Source organism: Saccopteryx bilineata, chromosome 4 (assembly GCF_036850765.1).
Source record: "Saccopteryx bilineata isolate mSacBil1 chromosome 4, mSacBil1_pri_phased_curated, whole genome shotgun sequence".
Classification (NCBI taxonomy): Eukaryota; Metazoa; Chordata; class Mammalia; order Chiroptera; family Emballonuridae; genus Saccopteryx; species Saccopteryx bilineata.
The window spans coordinates 222,837,806-222,863,791 of NC_089493.1; the positions used below are offsets into that span (position 1 = coordinate 222,837,806).

The following is a 25,986-nucleotide window of genomic DNA, read 5'->3' on the forward strand; positions in this document are numbered from 1 at the left end:
GCATCATAAATTGGATGAAATTTCTTCTCAGAGTACATTATCTGCTTAGTAGTCTTCTCTATAATTATTTAAAAGAATTATTTATTCTTTTAAATTCTCTTAATTATTTAAAAGAAAACAGGGATAACTTTATTTATATAATGGAAATAAAGCATACTTTGCTTGAGCAATTTTCAATACATTTTGTGTAAGACAGATTTTTTCTGTTTTAAGCAATATAATTAAGATTTTCAGATAGTGAAAGTTCAAAAATTAAGAATAATATCCACACATAACTCCTTTTATTTGGTAAATGATATTACCCTTGATAATTTACAAATATGAAAGGCTTCTACTATATTTTTTATAATACTTCAATGGAACAATGTAGAGTTTAAAGGGTATATATCCTCTTCCTCTACAAACACAGATTTTAAATAATAATGATCATCAAATTTAAGGCTGAATTTATCAGATATAGTCAATGTTACTGTATGTGGCAATGACACTTGAAGTAACGAGCTATTAAAAATTCAAACTGCTATAATTCTATAAAAGAAGCAACACAGCTACTTCTTCCAGTAGACAGGTTGTATTCTGAGGGCCACTGAGGCAACAATTGCATATGTCTTGTGCAATTTGCTTGAGCAACTCACAAAAAATTAGTATTTTAAAGGACAATATCATGTATCTGTTATTTATATGTGCTTGGCATTTCTCCAACCATATATAAAACTTTCAAAAACCAGACTTGCCTTTTTCTGTAGCTATTTTTTTTTCACTTTCTTTCTCTGAATAGACCCAGAATGTTCAGAGAAAATGCTAAGAATAATAAATCCAAATCTCTATAAAATACACCTTTATGACATACTCAAGCTGGAAATCACAGGAACCAATAAAAATGCAGGCAGTCTATTGATAATGAGGTCAGAAATACAAATAAATTTACTTTTAATGAAGACTGGAGGCACAGTAATCAAAGTGTTAAAATTCATTTCATGCATATCTCATTTGCTTCTTAGCTGATATTTACCATGCAAGTCTGTGAGAAAGTAGAGGCCTAAGATGCTCCAGATAAATGGCTCAATTAATTGTACAGAGGTGGACCTCTTTGAGCGGAGCCAGAGCTGTGAGCTCTTTATTAAAAGCACTATTCTGTAGCCCATAACCTTGTTCCTTGACTCCTCTCTGGTTTCCAATTTAAACAAGTCCCCATGCGGCCTGCTCTAAAGGGCTTTGTCTCCCTGTCATTGTTAAGAGAGCTGAGGCATCCTGGAAGTGTGAAATCAGACCTCATGAGTTGAACGGTTCCCCAGGGAACGCTGGACTGCGCAGAAGGTCAAAGTCATGGGCCGGACCATCTAAAAGTGTCTGATCGCCGGTCTGTGACACAGCAAGTTGGGGAGGGGGGCTAGTCTGAGAGGACTGAAATTGAACACATCTTAATTAAAGCCCACAGACAGCAAAACAAAATGTTTTCCAGGCAGCCTGTCAAATGGGGCTTAAATTTAGCTTGCTAATGAATCTGAGCTGCTAACTGTTATTTCTTAAGATAATAAGACTTTCACAGAAGCTGGAAAAAAAAACTGTAGCATGTCTTTTTTTTCTGCTGTTTTGCTACTTAAATATTTTCCAACAATGAAGACAGTTTTCCTAAAGAAAAAACACAGGGAAAGTCTATGCAAATAAAGGGGTGGTAAACATCTCTCTTAATAACTAGTTGGTTTCCAGACTGTAGGGCTGGTGAGTCCAACACAAGCCTGTATTTGGAGCCTTGCTTTAGAAAGAGACATGCTCATTTAAACAGGACTCTTTCAGTGACAGACTACGTTAATTGTAAAGTTCTCTCTCTTCCTTTTTCTCCCCCTTTCCCTCTGTTGTTTCCTGAAAGAGATGGTGCATTAATTTGAGATATCAATTCACCTGGACTGCAGAAGTTTTCTATTAGTGTGCCTTTTAACACAGTGGAAAGGTAGGGCGTCCTTTGAAAGTGTTCCACAGTGCTCCGGTCTCACTGCTGCTGAAACTGAGTGCCTGTGTCCCTGGGGAGGCTGCGACCTCTTCCTCGGGAGCTCAAAACACAACTCAGGGCAAACGAAGGGGAGGGGCTGAGCAAAAGAATTCTTTTCTCTTACTTCTTTCAGAACTTGAAAGAACCAATGGGCCAGGTCTAAGTACTCTGAAAAGAAAGCCTCACTCAATATAAAGACTTTAAATGTTCTGTTGAAAGCAGAAATTAGGACCCATCGAAGAAAAAGAATAATTATGAGCTAGAAAAGGCAAATTTCAACATGAACTGTTTCCACCACCAAAAAAATAAAAACACACACATAAATGAAAACTTTTCCCCATTGGTATTTCTCTTCTCACAGTCTATCCAATTTTAAGGAACATGTGATTTAGCGGTAGAAAGAGTCTTCCCCAGTGAACACGGGGCCAGACAGTCTAGATTTTGCTTTGATGGCATAGAGAGACATTAACCTTTTCACTGGTTAGTCGAAAGGTAAGTAAGTTGTAAGTTGTACTGCACAGTATTTTTCAGTTAATTAAACTTTTCCCTTCACGAAGAATTTAGCTGACCAACTTTGAAAACTGGAGTGCCACTTTCTCAGACAGTGAAAGGCAGCCCACAATCTGACTGAAATTTCAATCTACTCTTGTGCCTTGCTCAATGCATGTGTATGTGTGGGAGTTGTAAATTGAGGCCTTAACCAGCAGAGTTAATCTCTTTTTTAAATCTGTATTAACCTTAATGATTTGAAGTGCACTGTCCAACACTGGGCTATTGAGATTGAAGAAAAAGCTACCCTCAACCATCAACAGTTTATTAGGGGCTTAACTGAAGTGACCTACTGTAGTAGTGTTCAGCTGAACAAGGCTATGGGCTTTTTGTGGACAGGGGAAGAATTGAGGGTTTCATTAAAAAGTAATTTGTGCTTTATACTCCCTCATTCAAAGAGTCTCAATTGCCCTTTCTTCACACAGAGACACTACAGTATCACAATGTTTCTCAGTGAATGTGTTGTAACAAAAGAAAAATTTTACATTTTGAAAGAAAAAATTCTTTGTAAGTGCAGTAAGATTGATGGATACTTAACAGACTACAGAATCTCTTTTTCCTGTGCTCATTTTAAATGATGAACTCTCGTAATTTAAAATTATTTGCTTAAATTATAGAAATTTAACTTTATGTTCAGATCATTACAAAGTTGGTCAAATATAAGTTTAACTTGTTAGACTTGTCTAGAAAAAAATGTTTCAAAGCCAACTGAGCATCTTGTAGTATCAGCTTCATTATATCTGATCAGAAAATATTCTTCACTTAGCATGGAGAGTTGTCAGTGATTTAAAATCTCCACTCTTCATCCACAATACTCCTCATGGATGCTAATTTGAGGATTTGAAGACAGCACCATTGACTCACTTCCATTTTTTAAAAACTGTTGCTGAATATCTTGTAGAGCCTGACTATGATTATCTACTAAGGTATACAACATATTTTTAAAGTACTTCATTGAACAAGAGATGAACAAAAGCTTATTTTTGCCCCAAATTATATAGTAATATATATATATATTGATCAGAAGTAAAGATTATTTTAAAAACTGATAGTGTATTCAGATATTTCTGACTTAAATATATGCTCCTCAGTTTCTACCACCAACCCAAATGTCATAAAGACCACAGAAGGTCCAAGAGTGAGCAAGGTCCAAGACGGAATTATCCTCTTGCCCCTGACTAGTTCAACATCTCTCTTGTTCAATTCAGAGCACATTAGATTATAAGGTCGATGTGGAATGGGGAATCATTAGATTTATATTCCTAAAACTGAAGGGAATAAATGAAAAATCTGTTACTTAGTATTCTCTAAATTGAAGTTTATTTTATCAGATCAAAATTATGTCTCATTGAATCCCTAATAAGAAGGCAATTGTTATTCATATTAATTTGCATATTAGAAGGTTACAACCATTGGAAAGAAAATATCTATTTTTGCCAACTCTGAAAGAACATGTACTTTAACTTCCATAGTGGCATATAGGCCAACTGGGTTAACATAGTTTGCATATTCATGATGTTTTGAAAGTAATGACAGCTTCTCTCCAAGAGAAACAAACTATATAATTGCATTCAAGCTGTATAATGGGCAGGTTTCTAAGCTTGTAAAGTAAATGCGACTTGAATTATTCGGCATGAAATTATTGTGCTCACTATAAATGTTCAGTGATAGTTCTGAGCATTCTGTGGTACTGAATATTTTAGGCTTTCCTCCCTATCTTCAGATGTTTTCAGCCAAACAATAGGTGTTCCCCTCCCCTACAGAAAGTTCTGAAAAAAAGTGAATGTGTCTCCAGAGAGAGAATGCCACTGCTCTGAACTCCCAATCCCCCTGCTGCCAGCATCACAGAATAGGTGTCACCACCTAGTGTAAAAGCAATACTGCATTCCTATTCCAGTCTTCAAGTTTATGTCCAAAGTGAACAAAAAAAGAAAAGTCAATCATTTATTGTTGATTATAATAATAAATATAGCATAATAACAAAAAGAGGAATCATTGTCTCCAGATTTATTTGATTACAACCACATCAGAAATTAAAAAAAAAAAAAAGAATTAACATAACATTCACTAATTGTTTAGTGTGAGGAGCCAAGTCAGAATGTATCCAGAAAGATGACAAACTACCTTTTCTCCTGCTATTTTCAGGTATGCTTATTCTGAAAGAATATTTGGTAGCTGTTATCTTCTTGCTTACAAATGAGTTGATATTTACCTCTTCAAAGAAACTGTAAACTCTCAACATTGTTATTTTTATCATGCTATTTTTATCATTGTTATTTAAAAAATTTTTAAATTTGCTATTGTTGAGCAGCAATCTGTTGTTTTAGTTTTAAGGCACGTGATCTTTTAATTTGGTTTTGATTCAATGAATTAAAGAAGTGTACTAGTGATTACATAATGGATTTGCAAGCCCTTTGATGATAGGAAAAGTACACTTCTCTCCTTCAAATAAGTCAGTTGCCTGTTTAGAGTCAACTTGCTAAACATACAAGGATAAGCATATTTAAACAAATAATAAGTGAATACTTTCAGAAATAGTAAAATTTATACAATAAATGGTGAATTCAGTCCTATTTATTACCCATTTTGAGGTGGACAATTTAAGAAATGGTATGAACATTCCTAAATCCTATAGAATTAAACAATAAAGGAATGGTCACATAGTTACAAATTCAAAACAATGATTTATTTTTGGAAATTGATGAAATAATTACCATTAGCCAATTAATATGCTATAGAAACAGCAATTCCCAAATCAAAAAGCTTTAAGAAACAAGACTAATATGGGCATTTTTACAGGCCCATTTCTGGGTTTAAAATGTTTAGAACAATGTGGATGCTTAGTTTATATCCAAAATTATCTCTGGAATGTGCTAAAGAATTTGGATAACTATGAAATTGGATCAGCAATCCAAATACCAAGAGTTCATACCACGTAATTGAGTATTATGCATCTAAACCTTTTGATGAACTATGCAACTGATTTCATGCATGTTTGAATTATAAGTGTCAATGCTATGGTATCACCTTGGGTAAGCTGACACCCTCTCTGAGAAGATAGTTCAGCATTACTCCAAAATGTCAAAATGACAAAACTAGGGGAAAAAAATTCCTGACTATGTTGACTGAACTTTGGTGAAGGCAATAATTCAAAAGTTATTCTGTTTTTATTGTTTATATTTTAATACAATACCCTTCTTTTAAAAAGCAGTAATAATATAGAAAATTGGTGGTTGGCAAATCTTTGTAAGATCAACCCTGAAACTTTATATTTATATTATTTACTCTGATAATCCAATCCGTTAAAATGAAGGGTTCAATTATTAAATAGTACAGACCTTTCATGCTGCTTGATATCTATGAATATTTACATTTAAATATCTATATATACATACAGTAGGGTAATTACATCATTTCTTACCTGTGACATCAGCAGCCATTAATCCTTCTGCTCTTATTACTTTCACCTGGAGAAATCCCACATCTTTCAGGTTGTGAAATATTTGCAATGGGCTCTGAAAGAACCCAACATCAGTGTTAGAAAAAAAAGGTCCTAAATGGTCTTAAAGAGTGTTCTTAGAAAATACTAAGTTTTACGGTTGATTTCAGGATGCCGCCTAAGTGATTCAAAGGGTATTTGTATACAATACCCTTTGTATTGTACAGATTACCTTTAATACAGATTACCTTTCCATCATCATGAATGTGTACATACACATACATACCACATACATACACACGTAGATATTTGTTGATAAGTAGATTTTTTGAAATAATTTAAAAAAACTACAACATTTCTTCCCCATAAGTAATTATCAGTAGATGGTGAATAATAAGTTATACAATAGGATATGTCTGTTCTTTTCCCTTTCAATACCTTTACCAAAGCACTCCAAGAAAGCTTTTCTCTTTGGGTATGATGTTTTGGAAACTCATACTTTTTAAAATGGAATCTTAAGTTGTTGGCTATCTAACACTTCAGACACCGGGAGTAAGAAAGTCAACATTAACTTGATTATTTTTTTCTATTATTTACTTCTTGAGGAGCATTGGAAATTGCCTGTGCTAGATGAAAGTTAAATTAGTGAAAGACTGTTTCCTATATTTACTTTAAAAGATTTAGGTGTTCTATAAATCTTTTAGCTAGAAGACATATAATCTTCAAAAATAAATCAAATGTATCACTGAAAATAAACTCAAAGGTGATGAGTAAATTTATTTACCTTTTTAGTAGGTATAGAAGTAGAGAAATTGTGATAGAAGAATTACATCCAAATGATAAAACCTACTTCATTTCACAAATGAATAATGATAGTGTTTTAGTAAGCACGGTACTGTAAGGAATTAAAAGGGATACCAATACAGTAATTTAAAACTCTAATTAATGGGCACAAATACTTACAGAATAAAATGAACAAACAGAACTTTATATGTATTTGTTTATTTATAAATTGTAGCATTTTTCTTATAACAAGATCAGCATTTCTACTCAAAGGTATTTCTTTATCATAATCTTTAAAATGCTTTATGACTAGGGAGCATAACAGATTTTTGCATAATTAAGTTGCTATTAAAATGTTACTAAAATATTTGCATCTTTGTATTAGTGTGTAAGTGAGAATACTGAGGAGCAAAAGCTCACTGCACGGTAGGCATTAACTTTATCAGTTCGTATGATTAGTCACTGTTTACACTGAAGCGATGACCTTGGTATATTGAGAGGAGGAAATTCAGATATATGTGTAATCTCATAACCCAATTAAAAAAAAAGAGTTTAGCACAAGGATTAGCTCTTAATCTTTTATTTTTTTTAAACAGTTGTTTACCTCCCAAAACTGTTTAAGCTACCCCGATTATAGGGTTCAATCAAAAGGTACTTCTCTATCCATTTAAATTCCTGTAAATTAAGGGTTTCACAGTGGGAACTTGAGACAGCAGTATCAGAATTCAGAGGTTTCTGGCCATGTTGTCTTTCTAATGTAGTAATGATCAGGTTTGGGAAGCTTCTTATCTCAGAGTTTACTAAGTGTCAGTAACCAGGTAAATCTCCTTTCCTAATGTTGGAGAAGAGTTTCCTGAAAAGGTTTCTGTTCTTCAATTTTCAGAAGCAATTTAAACCAAGTTTCATTGTAACTAAAACAAGTATTATCAGTCCTCACATCTGAGAATCATTTCATACTGCTAACCCCAGCGCACAGACACGCAGCCCTTGCTGCGCCCTCGCTGGCGTTCTGCTTCCCATTTGGAGGGGCTATTATCGCTGGAAGGTTTCCTTTCCTTGAATCAGGGCACACGCAGTAATTTATTGTGAACTTCAACCGCTTAGGCTAGTGACATATTGATTATGATAAGAATTCCAAAAAAGTGAAAGACTTAAATATTCTCAGTTTAAAAATTTAACTTTAAATAATGCTTCATCAAGAGGCATTCCTGCCTCGTCATTTATGATTATTTTAGAAGGCTTCAAAACCTGGACGGCTTCTGAAGCCAGAAATTTCCATAGCAGAGGAATCTATGATTTGCTGTGAATCCTTTCAGCCCTCAATAGATGGGAAAAGATTGAAATGCTCTGGAGAGGAGTCCTCTTTATTTTTTTAATGAAAGGCTGTATAATATATTTTCTCTATGGCTGCAGCAGCTGTCAGGGAGAGCATCTCAGTTCAGCTCTATTAGGGGAGAGGCAATACCCCATCCTATGGCATCGAGATGCTCTGAGAGGCCAGGGTTGATTGACAGCTTGTCACCATGACGTCTTATTCCATCTCTGTTATGGAGAAAATTAATGTCACACCACCAGCCTTATGACTTGCTGTCATCTTAGAACCGCTCACCTTTTATCAATGCTCTAAATAACATTTCAAGCCCATCGTCTCACGGTGGACAATCCGGTCAAGGGACATTAAATCAGATGACTGTGAAATGTCATAATAAAAATGGAATGCTAACAACTTCTTCTCTAAACTAGCTCCTCTGGTTTTTAAACTGTGACAAGGGGGAGCAAGGGTTCAGCATACCCGTTCTGAAAAGGTCACACAATCGCTCTTGGTCTACTACCCATTACTACCCGCCCCCTATTGACCTTCCCTGCTTTCCTCCCCCCAAAAGAAGAAGAAAAAAAGAAAAATGGAATTAGCCATCTTTTCAGAATGTGGTGATCAAATAATGGCTCACACAGTAATGTCTGTTTAATTCGTGGGGCTTCAGTGCTTCGCCATGAGCCGCTGAACGGCAGCAACGCAAAGCCTTTCCAGGGCTCTTTCCTGTGGGAGTCGGGTGATTCATTTACTTTTTTCGTCACAACCAAATTCTTAAGTTTAACTTCAACTTTAAAAAATACACATCTTCTCACAGAAAAACATACAAATAATTTTTTAAACTAATCTCCTTTATATGTTGCTCTAAAATAAGTGATATTCAGACAAGATAGAACATTCATTCGCTTCATAATCTATATAATAAACAGGAAACACTGAAGCCCTAAGATACAGGCCTTTGTCCTTGTGTTGCTAGGACTAGTTATAACATATGTGCTATTGCAGACAGCAGCTTCTCGCAAGTAGCTCTGTAGAGGGAGATACAGGCCTATGCTTGAAATTCAAGGCTAAAAAATAGTTTGTTTAAATGTGGTTCACTTTTCAATGTAATAAGCAGAACATAATGTGAGAATTAGCTGGAACAGCCACATAATGTTTTACATTTTATTGAAATAATAACATTTGAAAGAAAGTGTGGAACAAATATTTAAATTCTAAATGGAAATGGCCATTTTAAGGAAGCCCATTCAGCAAAAAGAAAAATGAAAAGAAACAGTAATAGTTGGATTATTTCCAATTACCTAGCCTGCAATATTATTCCACTATATGGAATAGTATCAAATGTTAATCCGTGAAATACAATATTATAATAGCTAAGATTATTTTATATTAATACATATACTAATTAATTCCTTTAAATTGTTTTAATTCATGAAGCTCACTTCTGGTAACAGGAGATTATGTTTTGGTAGGTACCAAAATGTGGAATAATTTTTATAATAGCAATCATATATTAGAATATGCCACACAATACCTTAGGCTCTTAAGTAGTTTAAAAATATATACTATTTAGCCTTGCTAAGTCACCTCCATTAAACTGTTTATGATAACACCACTGTGGATGAGTTAGCTGTACAAGCATTAGCAGACAGCTGATTCAGTGGAGATAGTCAGAGTAAATTTGCTGAAGCGCACATCCTGCTAATCTGCTTGAAGAGTACTGTAGAGCATTAGTACCAGCACTTCATGTTATCTGCACGGCCTGATAAGGTACATCTTTATTAAATTCAGTTATTGAAAGGATGTCAGTCAGCAAATAGGAATATTTTGAAAAAAAAAAATTAAGCAGTTCTTTGTTAGTCGGAGCTTGGTTTCATGGCCGAGTGTCTAGGGGAGACTTCTAAACACCTGGCAGCCTCGTACAATACAAGCTTTGTAATTTTAAGTGGAAATGTGTTTTTGCCAGTTTCACGGGTACTGAGGTATTCGCTTTTTTGTGCTTCTATTGAGAGAGAACGGTGGAGTAAGAGCTCCCCTCTCTGTTGATTCAGGAAAACTACATGGTGGGAAATGCGCAGTGTGAGGGGCTGGGGAAGAGGTAGGTTTGATTGTGCATATTTTGGTATGGGAACAGGGAGAAGGGTACTTATTTTAGTGATTCACTATTTCACCCTATTTCTCTACATTTGATCAAAAGGTAAGGAGGCTTTCTTTTAATTATATTTCACATTCAATTTAAAAGATTAAAGAAATAAAGTGAGGCTTTTTCTATACAGTTGAAAATAATAATGATTTCTGTGAACGCCCTCTAGTTGCCAAGCTACTAATTAACGTAAGTGCCACTGACTCCATTTCAAGCTTGGAAAGACAAAGAAGTATGCATTTTAATGATAAAGAGTCAATGAATTAACTTTAAAAGTAATATTGTATAAATCTGACTTTCCTTAATGAAAAATTTCCCTGCATGATAATTGTGCTGCATGATAAGATCACTGAGGGCATCTCCGAATCTAGAACTTACTCTGAAAGGCTCTATCTAGCAAACACCTGGTGTCGAAACATCAGTGGGGAAATGCAATGCGTCTGTGAAGATATGCATGGCATCTGTATCTGCCCAATTTTCTGTTTCTGCTGATTGAGCTGTCAGACAGCTTTTCAGATGTACTTCTGTTGCTGCAGGTAAATTATTTACAACCTCATCTAGTCACACATGACCTCGAAGCGGGAGGGTTACATACGTACATATCTCTTTAATATTTCCTCCCGTTCTTTCTGGTCCTCCAGTGAGCTGACAGAGAGGTCAGAGATACTGACTGTGGCCGAAGCTGTTAGGGTGACCAGCAGCACCAGGTGTCCCTCACCCTCTTCCAGCTGCAATTCCAACTTGTGTGTCTGTTCTCTACTGAGGGCCGACAGGTCAACCTGGCACCTAGAAACAAAGGTTTTGAATTAGCAAGTGGCTTTTCACCCCCTCCCCACACACATCAAAGAGTGGATGGAAGTGCAGGCTGCTCAGAGCTATGTGAAAAATAAATCTCTAGAAATACTATTTGGACCACTGGAAGAATATGTCTTCATGGCAGCTGACTTTTTTCACAAAATTCATCCCCTGATTATGTTAGTGTCTAATTGCTGATTTCCTGTAAGATACAAAAAATGTGCTTATCTGATTCAATTACTACCCATTGTCACCATATTCATAGCTTGGCCATCTTTGGATGGCCTAGGCCAGTGCTCACAGAAAGACTACCATGAACTGTCTAGAGAGGAAAATTATGAAGAGTCTGAATTTCTGTATCACCTTTAAACCAATGGGTGCTTTCCCCCCATTCATAAATGTTATATATAAAGCAGTGACCAGAATATGCACTCTGATGATGCCATAAGTTTTACATTTTTAAAACCATGCCAATCTACTCTTAGAACACTCATAAATCTAAATAAAAAACCCAACAAATTGTATAAAAACATGATAATTTAAATGTTATGTAGCAGACTTGTCCCAAGAGGTTTCGTAACATGGTAGCCCATGGACAAGAAGCTCTCTGAGGGCTAAACCCTCTTTTCAAAGAAATGTTAATGGATTTAGTGGAGAAAGATACTGTGGTGCCTCCAAGGCCAGTAAACCGAGAGAAAGGGGGGAGATATGAGTAAAAGGCATTTCAAACAGGAAATAGCCAATCACAAGAATAAATGTGGTAACATATAAGGACGGTGGTCAGCTCTCAGGGACAAATTAAACTTTTGCTTCTTATTATTTACTCTCCTTATTACTTATTGTTTTATTTTAAACTCCTATAATTACAGCCTCAAAGTTTAAAGTTATGCTAAAAAAAATCTCTTTACGCATGAGTGATTTTACGAATAGAACCCAAATCTGACATTTATTTTTATTTCTACCTATCAAAAATGACATCAGAGATGGTTGGGACTAGAAACAATTGGGAGTAAGAGGAATATAAATGCAAGAAATAAAAAAAAAGAGAGAGAGAAATGCCCTGGTCAGTGACAGAAAATTGTGTGTGTGCTAAATGCTAACTATTGAGAAAGAAAAAGATCTGAAAGTCAGAATGTATATCCAATGACTTCATTGTTTCTGCAAATACAACATCCATTTCAAAATACTCTCGTGCTGCCTCCTTTAATTCTGAAGGATGAAAGGGAATATTAAATGCCTTATCTAATATTCTAATTTTAATTGAAATTAAGTTCTTGTCAATAACACCTGGAACAAACTGAGGGTAAAATAAAGCAATGATAAAAAACAACCAATTAAATATATTCTTTAATAAAAAGAAAAACATTAATATCATTTTCTACAGGTCTTTCCAGCATCTGTAGTTTATTGAATGTGAATGAATCTTTAGACTAGATTAGGAGTATGATACCAGAGAATTGATCAGAGATTACAATTCAGATAGTACTTTTGGTTGGTTAAACTTGGGACCAAGAAGGGCCTTTCACTCAATTCGACCATACATTCCCTAGTCCAGTCCTTGCCTTATTTTTTGGTACAACACTTCATTACTCTTAAAACACTAAAACACATTGAAACTGTCCAGAGGATCTCCTTCTATGCCTATTATCATTTGCCTTGGTCATACAGATGCTGGACTGCTCCTCAGTTATATTCGAGTTCTTGCATTCAATGCTTTATACTTGGGGAGATGATCTAAAGATAATCTGGCCAAGGCATTGCAAACTGGCAACTGTCAGATCAAATCTGGCCCATAGATCTGTTGATTTTTCTTGTAAAGTTTTGAAGTTAAACGATTTCAAAGATAAAGCAAATGTCCTCTTAGTTACTCTCCCCAGTGCTATCTATTATTTATAGCTAGGTTAATTTACTTAATTCTTACCTGGATCTATAGGCATAAGGATTTGTAATCCTTGAAATCACCTTAATTTACTGATAAGAAAACTGACGACCAGAGAAGTTATATGACTTAATGGAAATAAAATTAGTTATGGGCAGAGCCAGAACCTGAACTTGGGACTCCAGAATGCAAGATCTTAGCTTTTTATTTTTTTACTTATTAAGAAAGAGAAGAAAGGGCGGGGGAGGAGTGGAAAGCATCAACTCATAGCAGTTGCTTCTTATATGTGCCTTGATCTGGCAAGCCCGGGGTTTTTAACTAGTGGCCTCAGCATTCCAGGTCGACGCTTTATCCACTGCGCCACCACAGGTCAGCTTTGGCTTTTTTTCTTGACCAGTCTGTCATTAAGTAGGAAATGTGTGCTGTTTGCAGTGGTTCTTAAACTGAGTTATATCTGGATTCATTTTAAACAAAAAAAATGATCAGTTTCAAATTACTGAATTATGTTATTTTTATGCTTTAACTAGATATAAGCTAGGGAAGAAGGCTATAAGTTATTGCTCTTATAGGATAATAAGCTAAGAAAAATTTAAAAATTGAATTTTAAAAACTCTGAAACTAATAAAATTTCAATTAACATTATACATTTACAGGGAGGATTATACTTTTCTGCTGCTACTAAATTTTCAATATTGAGTATACTTATATAAATAGTCTCAAGTCCTGTCCTATATCTAGTGTTTCAGAATTTTGACTTTAATCATTCTAATCTATAAAATGTCTATTTATACAAATACATATTAATGACTTCAATGTTTTGTTTTGTTTTGTTTTGTTTTTGCTGGTTGAAGTTATGCTTATCTCTTATTCACCTAAAAACTCTGCTCATGAGTAATCATCAAATGTCATTTCAAATTAAATTCTCCATATTGCCTGTCCACATGTGGCCAAGCAGGTGCATCTGAAGAGCAGTCAGCCGTGTCTCTGAACCACAGGAAACAAGTGACCAGCCCAGTAATATATCACCCTGCATTGCTTCCTAGTTTTCCCGCCTCATCTTCTTTCTCTCTCACTCCCAGTGCCTGGAATTGTGCCTTCCAATAAAGCACCAGCACTTAATCACTGCCTCAAGCTCTGTTTCCTAGGGAACCTGGGATAAGGCAAAAACCACTGATACAAGTAGCGCTGTCCAATTACGCCAAGGTTGCAGGTTCAATCCCTGGTCAGGGAATATAAGAATCAACCAATGAATACATGAATAAATGTAACAACAAATCAATCTCTCTCTCTTCTCTCTCTCTGTCTCTCTCTCAAATAAAAAAAAAAATTATATTTTTTTAATTTTTGCCCTGGCCGGTTGGCTCAGTGGTAGAGCGTCAGCCTGGCATGCAGAAGTCCCAGGTTTGATTCCCGGCCAGGGCACACAGGAGAGGCACCCATCTGCTTCTCCATCCCTCCCCCTCTCCTTCCTCTCTGTCTCTCTCTTCCCCCTCCCGCAGCCGAGGCTCCATTGGATCAAAGATGGCCCGGGCACTGGGGATGGCTCCTTGGCCTCTGCCCCAGGCGCTAGAGTGGCTCTGGTCGCAACAGAGCGACGCCTCGGAGGGGCAGAGCATCGCCCCCTGGTGGGCAGAGCGTCGCCCCCTGGTGGGCGTGCCGGGTGGATCCCAGTCGGGCACATGCAGGAGTCTGTCTGTCTATCCCCGTTTCCAGCTTCAGAAAAAAAAAAAAAAATTTAAAGAAAACATTGATATAATTCAATCCTCTTCGTTACAGATGTCTAAAACCCAAACCTGACTGTGTGTTTGCCCTGGCTTCCCACCATGAAATACTGTTAACAAGGTTATTAATGCCCTCTGCAACCTATCACCCTCTTGTGTGCCCCTTGCTGATTCATTACTTAAGTCATTCCAAACAGCTTGTAATCAGAGGTGGATTAAGGTCGGTTGAGGCCTCGGGCGCAGAAGAAAATATTGGGTCTCTTACATTAGAAAAAAGTGTAAAGTGGGGTTTTGCGGGGCCCTTCAGAAGTCAGGGCCCAGGGCATGCCTGGTGCGCCCGTCATTAAATCTGCCTCTGTATAATTCTTCCACCATCCATGCTTGAGCTCGACTGTTTCTTTGTGCTTAAACAAGGCAATCTCTCTGCTTATTTTTGCTTCACTAATTTTTTCTAATCCTCATTGAAAGAACTTGCAGTGAAAAATAGACACTCAGACCAATGGAACAGAATAAAAAGTCCAGAAATAAAACCACATATATATAGTCAAATAATTTTTGATAAAGGGGCCAACAACACACAATGGAGAAAAGAAAGCCTCTTCAATAAATGGTGCTGGGAAAACTGGAAAGCCACATGCAAAAGAATGAAACTGGACTACAGTTTGTCCCCTGTACTAAAATTAACTCAAAATGGATCAAAGATCTAAACATAAGACCTGAAACAATTAAGTACATAGAAGAAGACATAGGTACTCAACTCATGGACCTGGGTTTTAAAGAGCATTTTATGAATTTGACTCCACAGGCAAGAGAAGTGAAGGCAAAAATTAATGAATGGGACTACATCAGACTAAGAAGTTTTTGCTCAGCAAGAGAAACTGATAACAAAATAAACAGAAAGCCAACTAAATGGGAAATGATATTTTCAAACAACAGCTCAGATAAGGGCCTAATATCCAAAATATACAAAGAACTCATAAAACTCAACAACAAACAAACAAACAATCCAATAAAAAAAATGGGAAGAGGACATGAACAGACACTTCTCCCAGGAAGAAATACAAATGGCCAACAGATATATGAAAAGATGCTCATCTTCTTTAGTTATTAGAGAAATGCAAATCAAAACTGCAATGAGATACCACCTCACACCTGTTAGATTAGCTATTATCAACAAGACAGGTAATAGCAAATGTTGGAGAGGCTGTGGAGAAAAAGGAACCCTCATACACTGTTGGTGGGAATGTAAAGTGGTACAACCATTATGGAAGAAAGTATGGTGGTTCCTCAAAAAACTGAAAATAGAACTACCTTATGACCCAGCAATCCCTCTTCTGGGTATATACCCCCAAAACTCAGAAACATTGATACGTAAAGACACATGCAGCCCCATGTTCATTGCAGCATTGTTCACAGTGGCCAGGACATGGAAACAACCAAAAAGCCCGTCAATAGATGACTAGATAAAGAAGATGTGGCACATATACACTATGGAATACTACTCAGCCATAATAAATGATGACATCGGATCATTTACAGCAAAATGGTGGGATCTTGATAACATTATATGAAGCGAAATAAGTAAATCAGAAAAAACCAGGAACTGCATTATTCCGTACGTAGGTGGGACATAAAAGTGAAACTAAGAGACATTGATAAGAGTGTGATAGTTACGGGGGGGAGGGGGGAAAGGGAGAGGGAAAGGGGGAGGGGGAGGGGCACAAAGAAAACTAGATAGAAGGTGACAGAGGACAATCTGACTTTGGGTGATGGGTATGCAACATAATTGAACGACAAGATAACCTGGACTTGTTATCTTTGAATATATGTATCCTGAGTTATTAATGTCGCCCCATTAAAAAATAAAATTATTAAAAAAAAAAAAAAAAAGAAAGAACCTGCAGTTATCTTTGTGTGTCGATATCCTAAGATGTCTCAAGGGTGGCCACCTAGCACAGTACTGTACCTGGGATATAGTTGGTGTCTGCAGGTACCAAGATATTTATGGACAAGGAAGTGACATTTCACAGACGCCAAAATTTACCCATGATGATGGTGGCAGAGTAGACACTATATAATGCACTCACACTACCATTTCTGAATCGTCTTCCTAGAAAGCAGTTTGATTTCCTTCCAACATTCATTTAATTCACTCATTTATTCATTCATTCATTCACTCACTCACTATCACATGCCTTTTGTGTCAGGTTTCTGGGAGACTTGGGGGATCAGCTCTTTGTAAGCCTTCTACTTTCTCACATCCTTAATTTCACAACAGCCACAGACTCAGTGTGTTGTAGGGTTATTATCAAATATGCCTTTTTAGTTTGACATAGGAAAATCACAAAACTTACTCTCTGTACTGAACCCAATTTATCAATTAGTTGATCAATAGAAGACTCAAAACAAACTCAACTAAAGATTCTAGAGCTACCCTAATCTGTAATCGTAAGTGAAAAAATTGAGGCTCAGAATGATTAAGTGTTGGCAAGAACTCAAGCCATGTTTTCTGACTTTCATACCAGAGCTTAAAGTTCTTTGCACTTTTAAAAAACTATATGCATTTATTTAGCCACATGAAAAGAATATGTCACATTTATTTGGTGACATATCCCCCTAAGATTTCAAGGAGAGAAATTTAAGTGTTTCTATCACTCTTTTTCTCCCTGGCTTTTTATCTGTGATGACTGAACCAGTAACCAATAATATTCTTTTTTTTTTTTTTCTTTTTTCTTTTTCTGAAGCTGAAAACGGGGAGAGACAGTCAGACAGACTCCCGCATGCGCCTGACCGGGATCCACCCGGCACGCCCACCAGGGGTGACGCTCTGCCCACCAGGGGGCGATGCTCTGCCCCTCCGGGGCGTTGCTCTGCCGCGACCAGAGCCACTCTAGCGCCTGGGGCAGAGGCCAAGGAGCCATCCTCAGCGCCCGGGCCATCTTTGCTCCAATGGAGCCTTGGCTGCGGGAGGGGAAGAGAGAGACAGAGAGGAAGGAGGGGGGGAGGGGTGGAGAAGCAAATGGGCGCTTCTCCTATGTGCCCTGGCCGGGAATCGAACCCAGGTCCCCCACACACCAGGCCGACGCTCTACCGCTGAGCCAACCGGCCAGGGCCTACCAATGATATTCTTACCAGATAAAGCAGCCTTGTCATTAGCACCCTGGATGTGAATTACATGTTTGAATCCACTGGGGTGCAGGAAATATGTTAGGACTATTTGGATTTTTAAATAATTTAAAGAAAAGACAGGAGTGAAATTTTATAAATAGTTTATATATGCATTGACACAGGTGGCCCGTACATCAGATATGTCACAGGCAGCCGCAGGAATTCTGAGGGGAGAGCAGGAGCTGCATGCATGCGTGTGGGGTGACAGTGTTCTCCTACTTGCTGACTTGCTCTCACCGAATCGCAGTTCCTATAATATATGCCCTGCGAAGTGGATTTACGGATTATATAATCTAGATTTAACTGAACTAATCCTTACAAAATGGACAATTGGCTTTAAAAGACCCCAGTAAAGAACTGTGGCTTGAAGATAATGCTAATTGAACAAGCCCAAGTGAATGGAATGATAAACAAGAACACACAGAGCGGGTACAGCCAGCTGAGCTCCGTGTCCGCCCATTCTGATTTATACAGCGAAGGGGCTACCATCAGATCTAACAGGAATTCAGCCAAAGCAATTCAGAATTACCACAAAGAATATCTGCAATAGAAATTTACATCTACTCTCTTTTAAAAACAAACTTTTAAGTGTTTGTTGTGTCTTGAAGTATTAGCTAATGATACCAAGCGACCATGATTAGCAAGACATTTAAAAACCAAAGCTTTCAGAAAGAAAACACAAGACTTTATAGAATTTCTTTGGTGGGGGTAATCTTTAAAAACAAAATAATATTTTGACTAAATTTAACAATAAAACTATGAAGCTTTTTTGAGAGTTCTTAATATATGGGAATTATTTTATATTAGTAAAACTAATAATACATAATATATTATAAAATCTTATATTAGAAATTAATACAGTACCTATTCCTTAGAATTTTTTATTGTAAAGAATTCAATATCTAACTGGTAAAGCGTTTTCAAGTTCATGATTATACAGAAGTTTTTATTCCCTATAAAATACTAATGCTCTTATTACCTTTCTCCTGTCAGAGGTTGTCACTGTTCAATTGTTTTGGGGGCATTGCTTTATGATAGCACACTTCTGTGAAATTTCCCATTCATTGACTCAAAGATAAACTATGTTTGGAAACTTCACCCATTGAATAAGAAATATTGCAGTAAGTATAAACTTTCTGAGAAAATCTTTAGAAGACAAAATAGTAACCCGAGAAAGCAAATAGATTAAAGTTTTAATATATTTGATTTGAGTTGAGTTTTTGAATAACCAAGAGAAAGATCAATGACACATTCCATTCTTTACTCAAATATTGTCTACTTAATGAAATATTTCACCCAATCCTTAGCAAGAAAAATGGTGACCTATAATGATTTCATAAAAACCTCTCTTCAGTGTAGAATTTTCTGGTGGGCTGTCTATGTGCTTTCAAATTAATAATGCATCAGGACTGCACCAGCCCATATTTATGTAGGAAGTAAAAGAATCATGGTAGTACTGGTATCACAAATGAGAAACATTGCAAATCAGAACCTATATAATGTCAAATACTTAAGTACATTGACCTTCAACTTTCAGAAACATTAATTTGGTTAACATCCAATGTCAAAGGCTGTTTTCCTCCTTTGCCGCATTCTACCTGTACACACCTACGTGTGCACCTGCATGTCCCACAGTCTCTTTATTTCAGCAGGAAGTACAGAGGTGTAGATTTAGTTTTATGTTTGCAGAATTTGAAAGCATTTGTTTTTCACCCACCACTTGCCCATCTGGAAGAGGTTTTTCTTATTCTATTTCATTAGTAACAATTTTGTTGCAATAGAGCTCTCTACTCAAGCTTACATTTGTATTTCTGTTGTCATGGGTTGCCTGGGCCCTGATAATGATAACAATGCAACAGATAAAGTCTGTAGCAATTCACCAAGCTAGAATATATGTACCCCAAATCAATGCCACTTTACAGACAAACAAGCATTTTGCACACTAATAAATAATGCTATAAATCTTGCTATATTGGATTGCAAATAACTCCAACTGAATAAACTTGCTTGACACAGGATTTACTTATTCGGCACGTTCATAAAAACAACTTGTTCCCTGACAGCACTCATTCTTGGCAATTTACCACAGCTGTCAGCAGCCAATTTGTTCAGATTACTGCTCTGCATAAAAGTGTAACAATCATGAGGATTTATTAGCTGATTATTGTAAAGGTGGCAGTCTGTCTTGCCTGCCAAAATGCAGGTGATCAGAAAGTTAAATAATTACCTGCAGATTAACATTATTTCACCTTCACTTAAATTTGTAGTTTAGTGACAGGTAAAATTTGTTGTTTAAACTTGCAGTACAGTGTACACCACCCAGGTTGGTTTACTGACTACTTGGCATTTTATCGAGCACTTAATCACTTCAGAACACACTGAACATAAGACCGAGGTGAATGGAGTGTGGGCTCTAGAGGAGGAGTCCTGGATTAAGTCTCAGATCACCCAGTTTCAAAACAGTTTAGGCAACCTCTAAACCTTCCTCAGCCCCAGTTTTGCATCTGCAGAACTGTTGTATGAACCACCCTCATTATCCCCTAGTGTTGAGCTAGTAGATGTATATATTTGTGCCTTTTTGATTGTAAAGCATTATTATTGTTTCTTTCTATTCATAGTAAATTTATTTTGGTGTAAAATTGAACAACCAGGTGGCATTAACTCCCTATATATCATAATGATGAAAAAGTTATGATATATGTATCTTGATAAATGTATAGGCTACTTTCTTTTTTCAAACAACAATTCAGTATTTTTTAAGTATAAAGGTTACTCAGACACTCTTACATGTTGACTCATTAATTCTCCCCTTTTGAATTATATACAAATATCTTTCCTCAATGACACAGAAACTCTGTACCTTCGCTAAAGCATGTGGTTCTAATTGTCTTTTCATTAACAGCTGGCATTAAATTCTGTATTTACTTAGAGAATGAAGAACCATAATTTTGAGTACTTAAGCAAGCTTCAGCTATTTAAATCAAAGCCCTGCACCCTGACCTGTTGGTTCAGTGGTAGAGCGTCAGCCTGGCATGTAGGAGTCCCAGGTTCGATTCCCAGCCAGGGCACACAGGAGAAGCGCTCATCTGCTTCTCCACCTCTCCCCCTCTCCTTCCTCTCTGTCTCTCTCTTCCCCTCCCGCAGCCGAGGTTCCATTGGAGCAAAGATGGCCCAGGCACTGAGGATGGCTCTGTGGCCTCTGCCTCAGGTGCTAGAATGGCTCTGGATGCAACAGAGCAATGCTCCAGATGGGCAGAGCATCGCCCCCTGGTTGGCATGCCAGGTGGATCCCGGTCAGGCGCATGCGGGAGTCTGTCTGACTGCCTCCCCGTTTCCAGCTTCGGAAAAATGCAAAAAAAAAAAAAAAAAAAAAAAAAGGGCCCTGCAAATATTTGTTGAGTATCTAGTGTGAAAAAAGTGCCAGACACTTTTCTAGGCATCAAGGATGCCACAGTGAACAAAACACTCAGACATACTCATGGAACAAAACCCACATGGAGCATACACTGTAGTGATGGGAAATAAATAACAAAGTAAATAAAATGCACAGTATGGTGGTGATTATATCAATTACGAAATGAAGCAGGAGAAGGACAAGGAATATCTCAGAAAAGGCGCTTCGATTTCAAACAGGGCTGGTCTGGATGCCTCCCTGCTGTGACATTTGTGCACAGACATAAAGAAGGTAAAGAAGCAGGGCAGGTGGACACCTGAAGAAAGTCTCAGAGACTGAAGGGTCCTGAGGTGAGAGTGTGTCCAGCGTGCTTGAGAAACAGCAAGGAGACTGGCACAGCTCTAAGAGAGGGAGGAACAGAACAGCAGAAGTTCAGGGTAGAGGAGTCACAGGGCCAGACCAGGAAGAGCATTATAAACTACTGTAAGGACTTTGAGTTGATTCCAGATTATTATGGGAAGAAAAGTTAAATCATTTTATTAATGTTATGTGGGAGGAAGAACAGGAAACTATTGCTACTGTCCACATAAAAGCTGATGGTGTCTACAACCTGAATCATAATGACTGAGATGATGAGAGCAGTGAATTCTGAATATATTTTGAAAGAAAAGTTAGCAGGTTGCTAATGGATTTAATAAGGATGAGAGAAAGAAATGAATCAAGAACGACTCCAAGATTTTCGGTGTTAGCAACAAACTAGCGAGAATCCTGAAGGAAGGGATTTGGGGCGTTGGGGTGAGAGTTTGGCTTTGGACCTGTTAAACTGCAGATGCCTACTAGGCATTGAAGAGGAGAGGTGAAGCAAGCAGCTGGATGTGAGAATCTGGAGTTCAGAGGAGTTATGGAGTGGAACTGTACGTTGGTCATTGTCAATCTTAGATGGTATAAAAAATGTAAGAGTGAATGAAGTCACCATGGGAACAGCATAGATGAGAATGTGCAGAAGGAGTAAATTCCAAGGCTCTCCATACTAAGAACAAGAGGGAGATGAGAAAATACTTGCATAGGAGACCAAGAAACAGCATGCAGTGAGGCAAGAGGAACACAGTTCTGGTGTCCTGGAAGCCAAGTGAAAAACATGTTTGTTTTAAGGTAAGGAAGCAATTAGCCAAGTCCAACACCACTGCTGGGTCAACCAAAATGAAGATTGAAAACTGGTCATTGGATTTAACAGCTGGTGGTCAAAGGACACCTTGACAAGAGCAGTCTTGGTAGATTATTGGGGCAAAAGTCTGACTACATGGGTTCAACTGAGAATGGGACTGGATAATGGCCAGTGTTAAAACAGTTTTCATGGTATCGACACTACAGATTTGCAAGTGGTTCTTTCATTCATAGCCAGTCATGTTCACTATGAAAAATAAAAAACTCCTAAAACAAAAAACCAAACCTGTTATTGAGTAGACATTTATAAAACACATTTCCAAAACTTATTATGTATGACCAAAACTGGACAATAAAGGGGACAATAACAAAACTCTAAGAGATAAACTAGTCTATAGATAATATAATTAATACAAAGTATTCTCAAATTGTGAACAGAATTTAGACAGTATCCTTTCTCCTATATAAAAAAAAAGCTACTAAGCATTGAAGAGGCAACTTTAAATTTTCTCATAGATCACCAGCCTACTCCCAAAGTAGCCTCTAATTTTTAAATTAATACAGACATATGCTAATTATTCCCATCACAAAGAAGAAATAATAATTCTGTGATGTGATTGAGGTGCCAACTATAGCTATAATGGTAATTATATTGCAGTATTATAAATGTGTCAAACCAACCTCTTTTACACCATAAACTCACATTATATGTCATATATTTCAATAAAAATAAGTTAATACAGACACGGAATGTTGCAATGATAGTTGCAAAAGGACAGAAGACCACAACAACAGTTTTACTCCTATTACTTTAATCTTAAACTCCAATTTAATTGGGAGGTAAGTCAATTCTCTTCTAAACTATTCCAGGAACCAAGGGATTCTATTATAATCTGCATTATTTTCATTGTTGCCATACAACTTATACATAAACACAAATGACTTTACTTGCTTGCCACTTAGATATAATAATATGTTGTTTTTCAGTGGCAGGTTGTGTTTAAAGTACAGTTTAATAAACATAATGTTAGATAAGTGGAGTTTCTTTTTTTTTTCTTTTTTTTCTTTTTGTATTTTTCCGAAGCTGGAAACGGGGATAGACAGACTCCTGCATGCGCCGGACCGGGATCCACCCGGCACACCCACCAGGGGCAACACTCTGCCCACCAGGGGGTGATGCTCTGCCCCTCCGGGGCGTCGCTCTGTCACGACCAGAGCCACTCTAGCGCCTGGGGCAGAGGCCAAGGAGCCATCCCCAGCGCCCAGGCCATCTTTGCTGCAATGGAGCCTTGGCTGCTGGAGGGGAAGAGAGAGACAGAGAGGAAGGAGAGGGGGAGGGGTGGAGAAGCAGATGGGCGCTTCTCCTGTGTGCCCTGGCCGGAATCGAACCCGGGACTTCCGCATGCCAGCCCAACGCTCTACCACTGAGCCAACCGGCCAGGGCCGGTAAGTGGAGTTTCTAGTGCTATCCAGACATTAAATAAGTTAGAAATAATAATTTATCATTTTCTTTTTCTGCAACAGGCATCTTTGTTAAATTAGCAGAGTGTACAACAAGTTCCTATCGTCCATTTCTTATCATCTCAAAATTCAACAATAATTCCCTTTACTGTGTAAAGTGGTTTAAACTAATACTCAAATGGTGTCCTAGGAGCCACCTTGTCTATACCTGTACTGTTGTCTATCCTAAAAATTTTCTGATTCGAATTTCTTTCATAGGCAGATATGTTTGGCATATGAACAAACATTGACTTCTTTTTTTTAGTGAGGCTGATGTCAGATAATTTTTTATTATATTTAGAAGAAAAATGTAACTGGAAATAAATAATTCAAAATGGATGAGAGTTTTAAAAGCCTCATTACTTTGTACAAGCCAGTCTTAATCAGCCATGTACTGGGAAGCAGAGCACACACAGCTGCGCGGCTGAGGGCACTGGCGCCCAGGGCTCCTGGGTTCCCCGTGCGGGCTCCTCCTGCGTAACAGTCACCAACAGGAAGAGCTCACCCAACAGAGCAGGCAAAGCCCAAGTCTGCAACTGGATGTGGATGTTAAACCTCTAACAGTCAGCCAAAATAAGAGGGCAGGATACACTTCCAATTAGATGACCAGTTTATTGTAAAAGGATATGACTCAGAAATGGCCAGATGGAGGAGATGCGAAGGAAAAGGTAAGCAGGAAGGGCCAAGCGCTTCCGCCCCTGGCAGGACAGCCTCTCCCGCACCTCCCTGCGCTCGCCAACCCAGAAGCTCCACAAAAAAATTTCTTCTTTTCTTCCCCAAACTTTGTAAAACTATCTTAGCTCCCCCAATAATCAAGAGCAAACTATATGATCTTCAGATCGGACATTCGTCACTGTTCTCTTTAAATTTGCCAAAATATGCATAAAGCCATGGAGACAAGGTGAAGTGAGATAAATAGGCCCATCTCTCTGCCAGGCATTTAAGTACTGTAGTTAGGCATGTCCTTAAATAATTTATATTATCAAGGATGGAAAAGATCAATAACAAATGGCTGTGAGAATATTTCATCATTTCCAAATTTGAAAGTTATTTTCATAGAAAGAAAGAATCTATAAAAGGATATCTGGCCTGACCTGTGGTGTCGACCTGGAACATTGAAGTCACTGGTTCGAAACCCTGGGCTTGCCTGGTCAGGGCACATGTGGGAGTTGATGCTTCCTGTCCCCCCCCCCCTTCTCTCTCTTTACTTTCTAAAATAAATAAATAAATAAAGTCTTTTTTTAAAAAAGAATATCTGTCATTATGGGGAAAAAAATAAAAACAGGGATAAGAAGTACTTTATGTAATGTGGACCCAGAAGCCCAGGAAGCCAGTAAACTTGACCAATCACTTCATTATTTTACCAATACAAGAAAGTTTGAATACAAAGTAACATGATTGAGATAGCAAGTTACTCAGGACAATCATTTTATTATATCTTGGTCACCAAGTATAGCTAATATTGCTGTAAATTATGAAAATGAATCTATTGTTCAAGGAAAAGCTAGACAGGATCTACGTGAAAGAACTCACAGCATATCGAGGGGGATAAAAACACAGACATACAATTATAATGAAATGTACTTAGTGTATGAACAGATGTATACTGCTCCTTAAACTGGTGATATATCCAAAGAGAATAAAATAAACTTTAAGAAAAATCTGAAAATTGTGTTTTGCTAAAAGAAAAAAATATGCAATGAAGGCCTTCCCTTTGAAAAGGGTTGAAACGAACATACTATTAGGTGCCAGTGGTGTTTTTCTCATTTCACCCTATAAGTAAAATATTAAAGTTTAATGGAAGCTACTCTTTGAACTTTTACTGTATATTCCTATGAAGAAAACCATTGTTTAAAACATATATCAGAATAAGAACAACAACAGGAAAAAAAAGAGATTAAATGTGTTGGATTGGATTCCTGTTCTTGCCTTTCTAGCATAAAATTCCATTTTTACTATGTAAGCAGTTCTTCAGCCTGTATGTTTAGACTTGGAATCATGTGAACTACAATAAAGAATTTTCTGAACTAATAAATTCTTCTGCACAGCATGTTTATTTCGGTGTTGGCAGGTTTAAATTTGTTTTGCTATAAAGACACATATAAAACTATTAAGATACAGAGAAATAGGCTTTCAGGTGAGAAAACAA

At 37.3% G+C, this 25,986-nt stretch overlaps 1 protein-coding gene across 8 annotated transcripts in view; it reads right to left on the bottom strand.

Moving 5' to 3' along the window:
- MCTP1 (multiple C2 and transmembrane domain containing 1) overlaps nt 1–25,986 on the bottom strand; it is a 580,456-nt gene that overhangs the window by 203,409 nt on the left and 351,061 nt on the right. For all 8 annotated transcript variants that reach the window (XM_066273828.1, XM_066273827.1, XM_066273825.1 and 5 more), the window contains 2 exons: nt 10,816–11,002; nt 5,961–6,054 (listed from right to left, as the gene is read on the bottom strand). In XM_066273828.1, the coding sequence (XP_066129925.1) occupies nt 5,961–6,054; nt 10,816–11,002 (281 nt within the window). The remainder of the gene's footprint in view (nt 1–5,960; nt 6,055–10,815; nt 11,003–25,986) is intronic.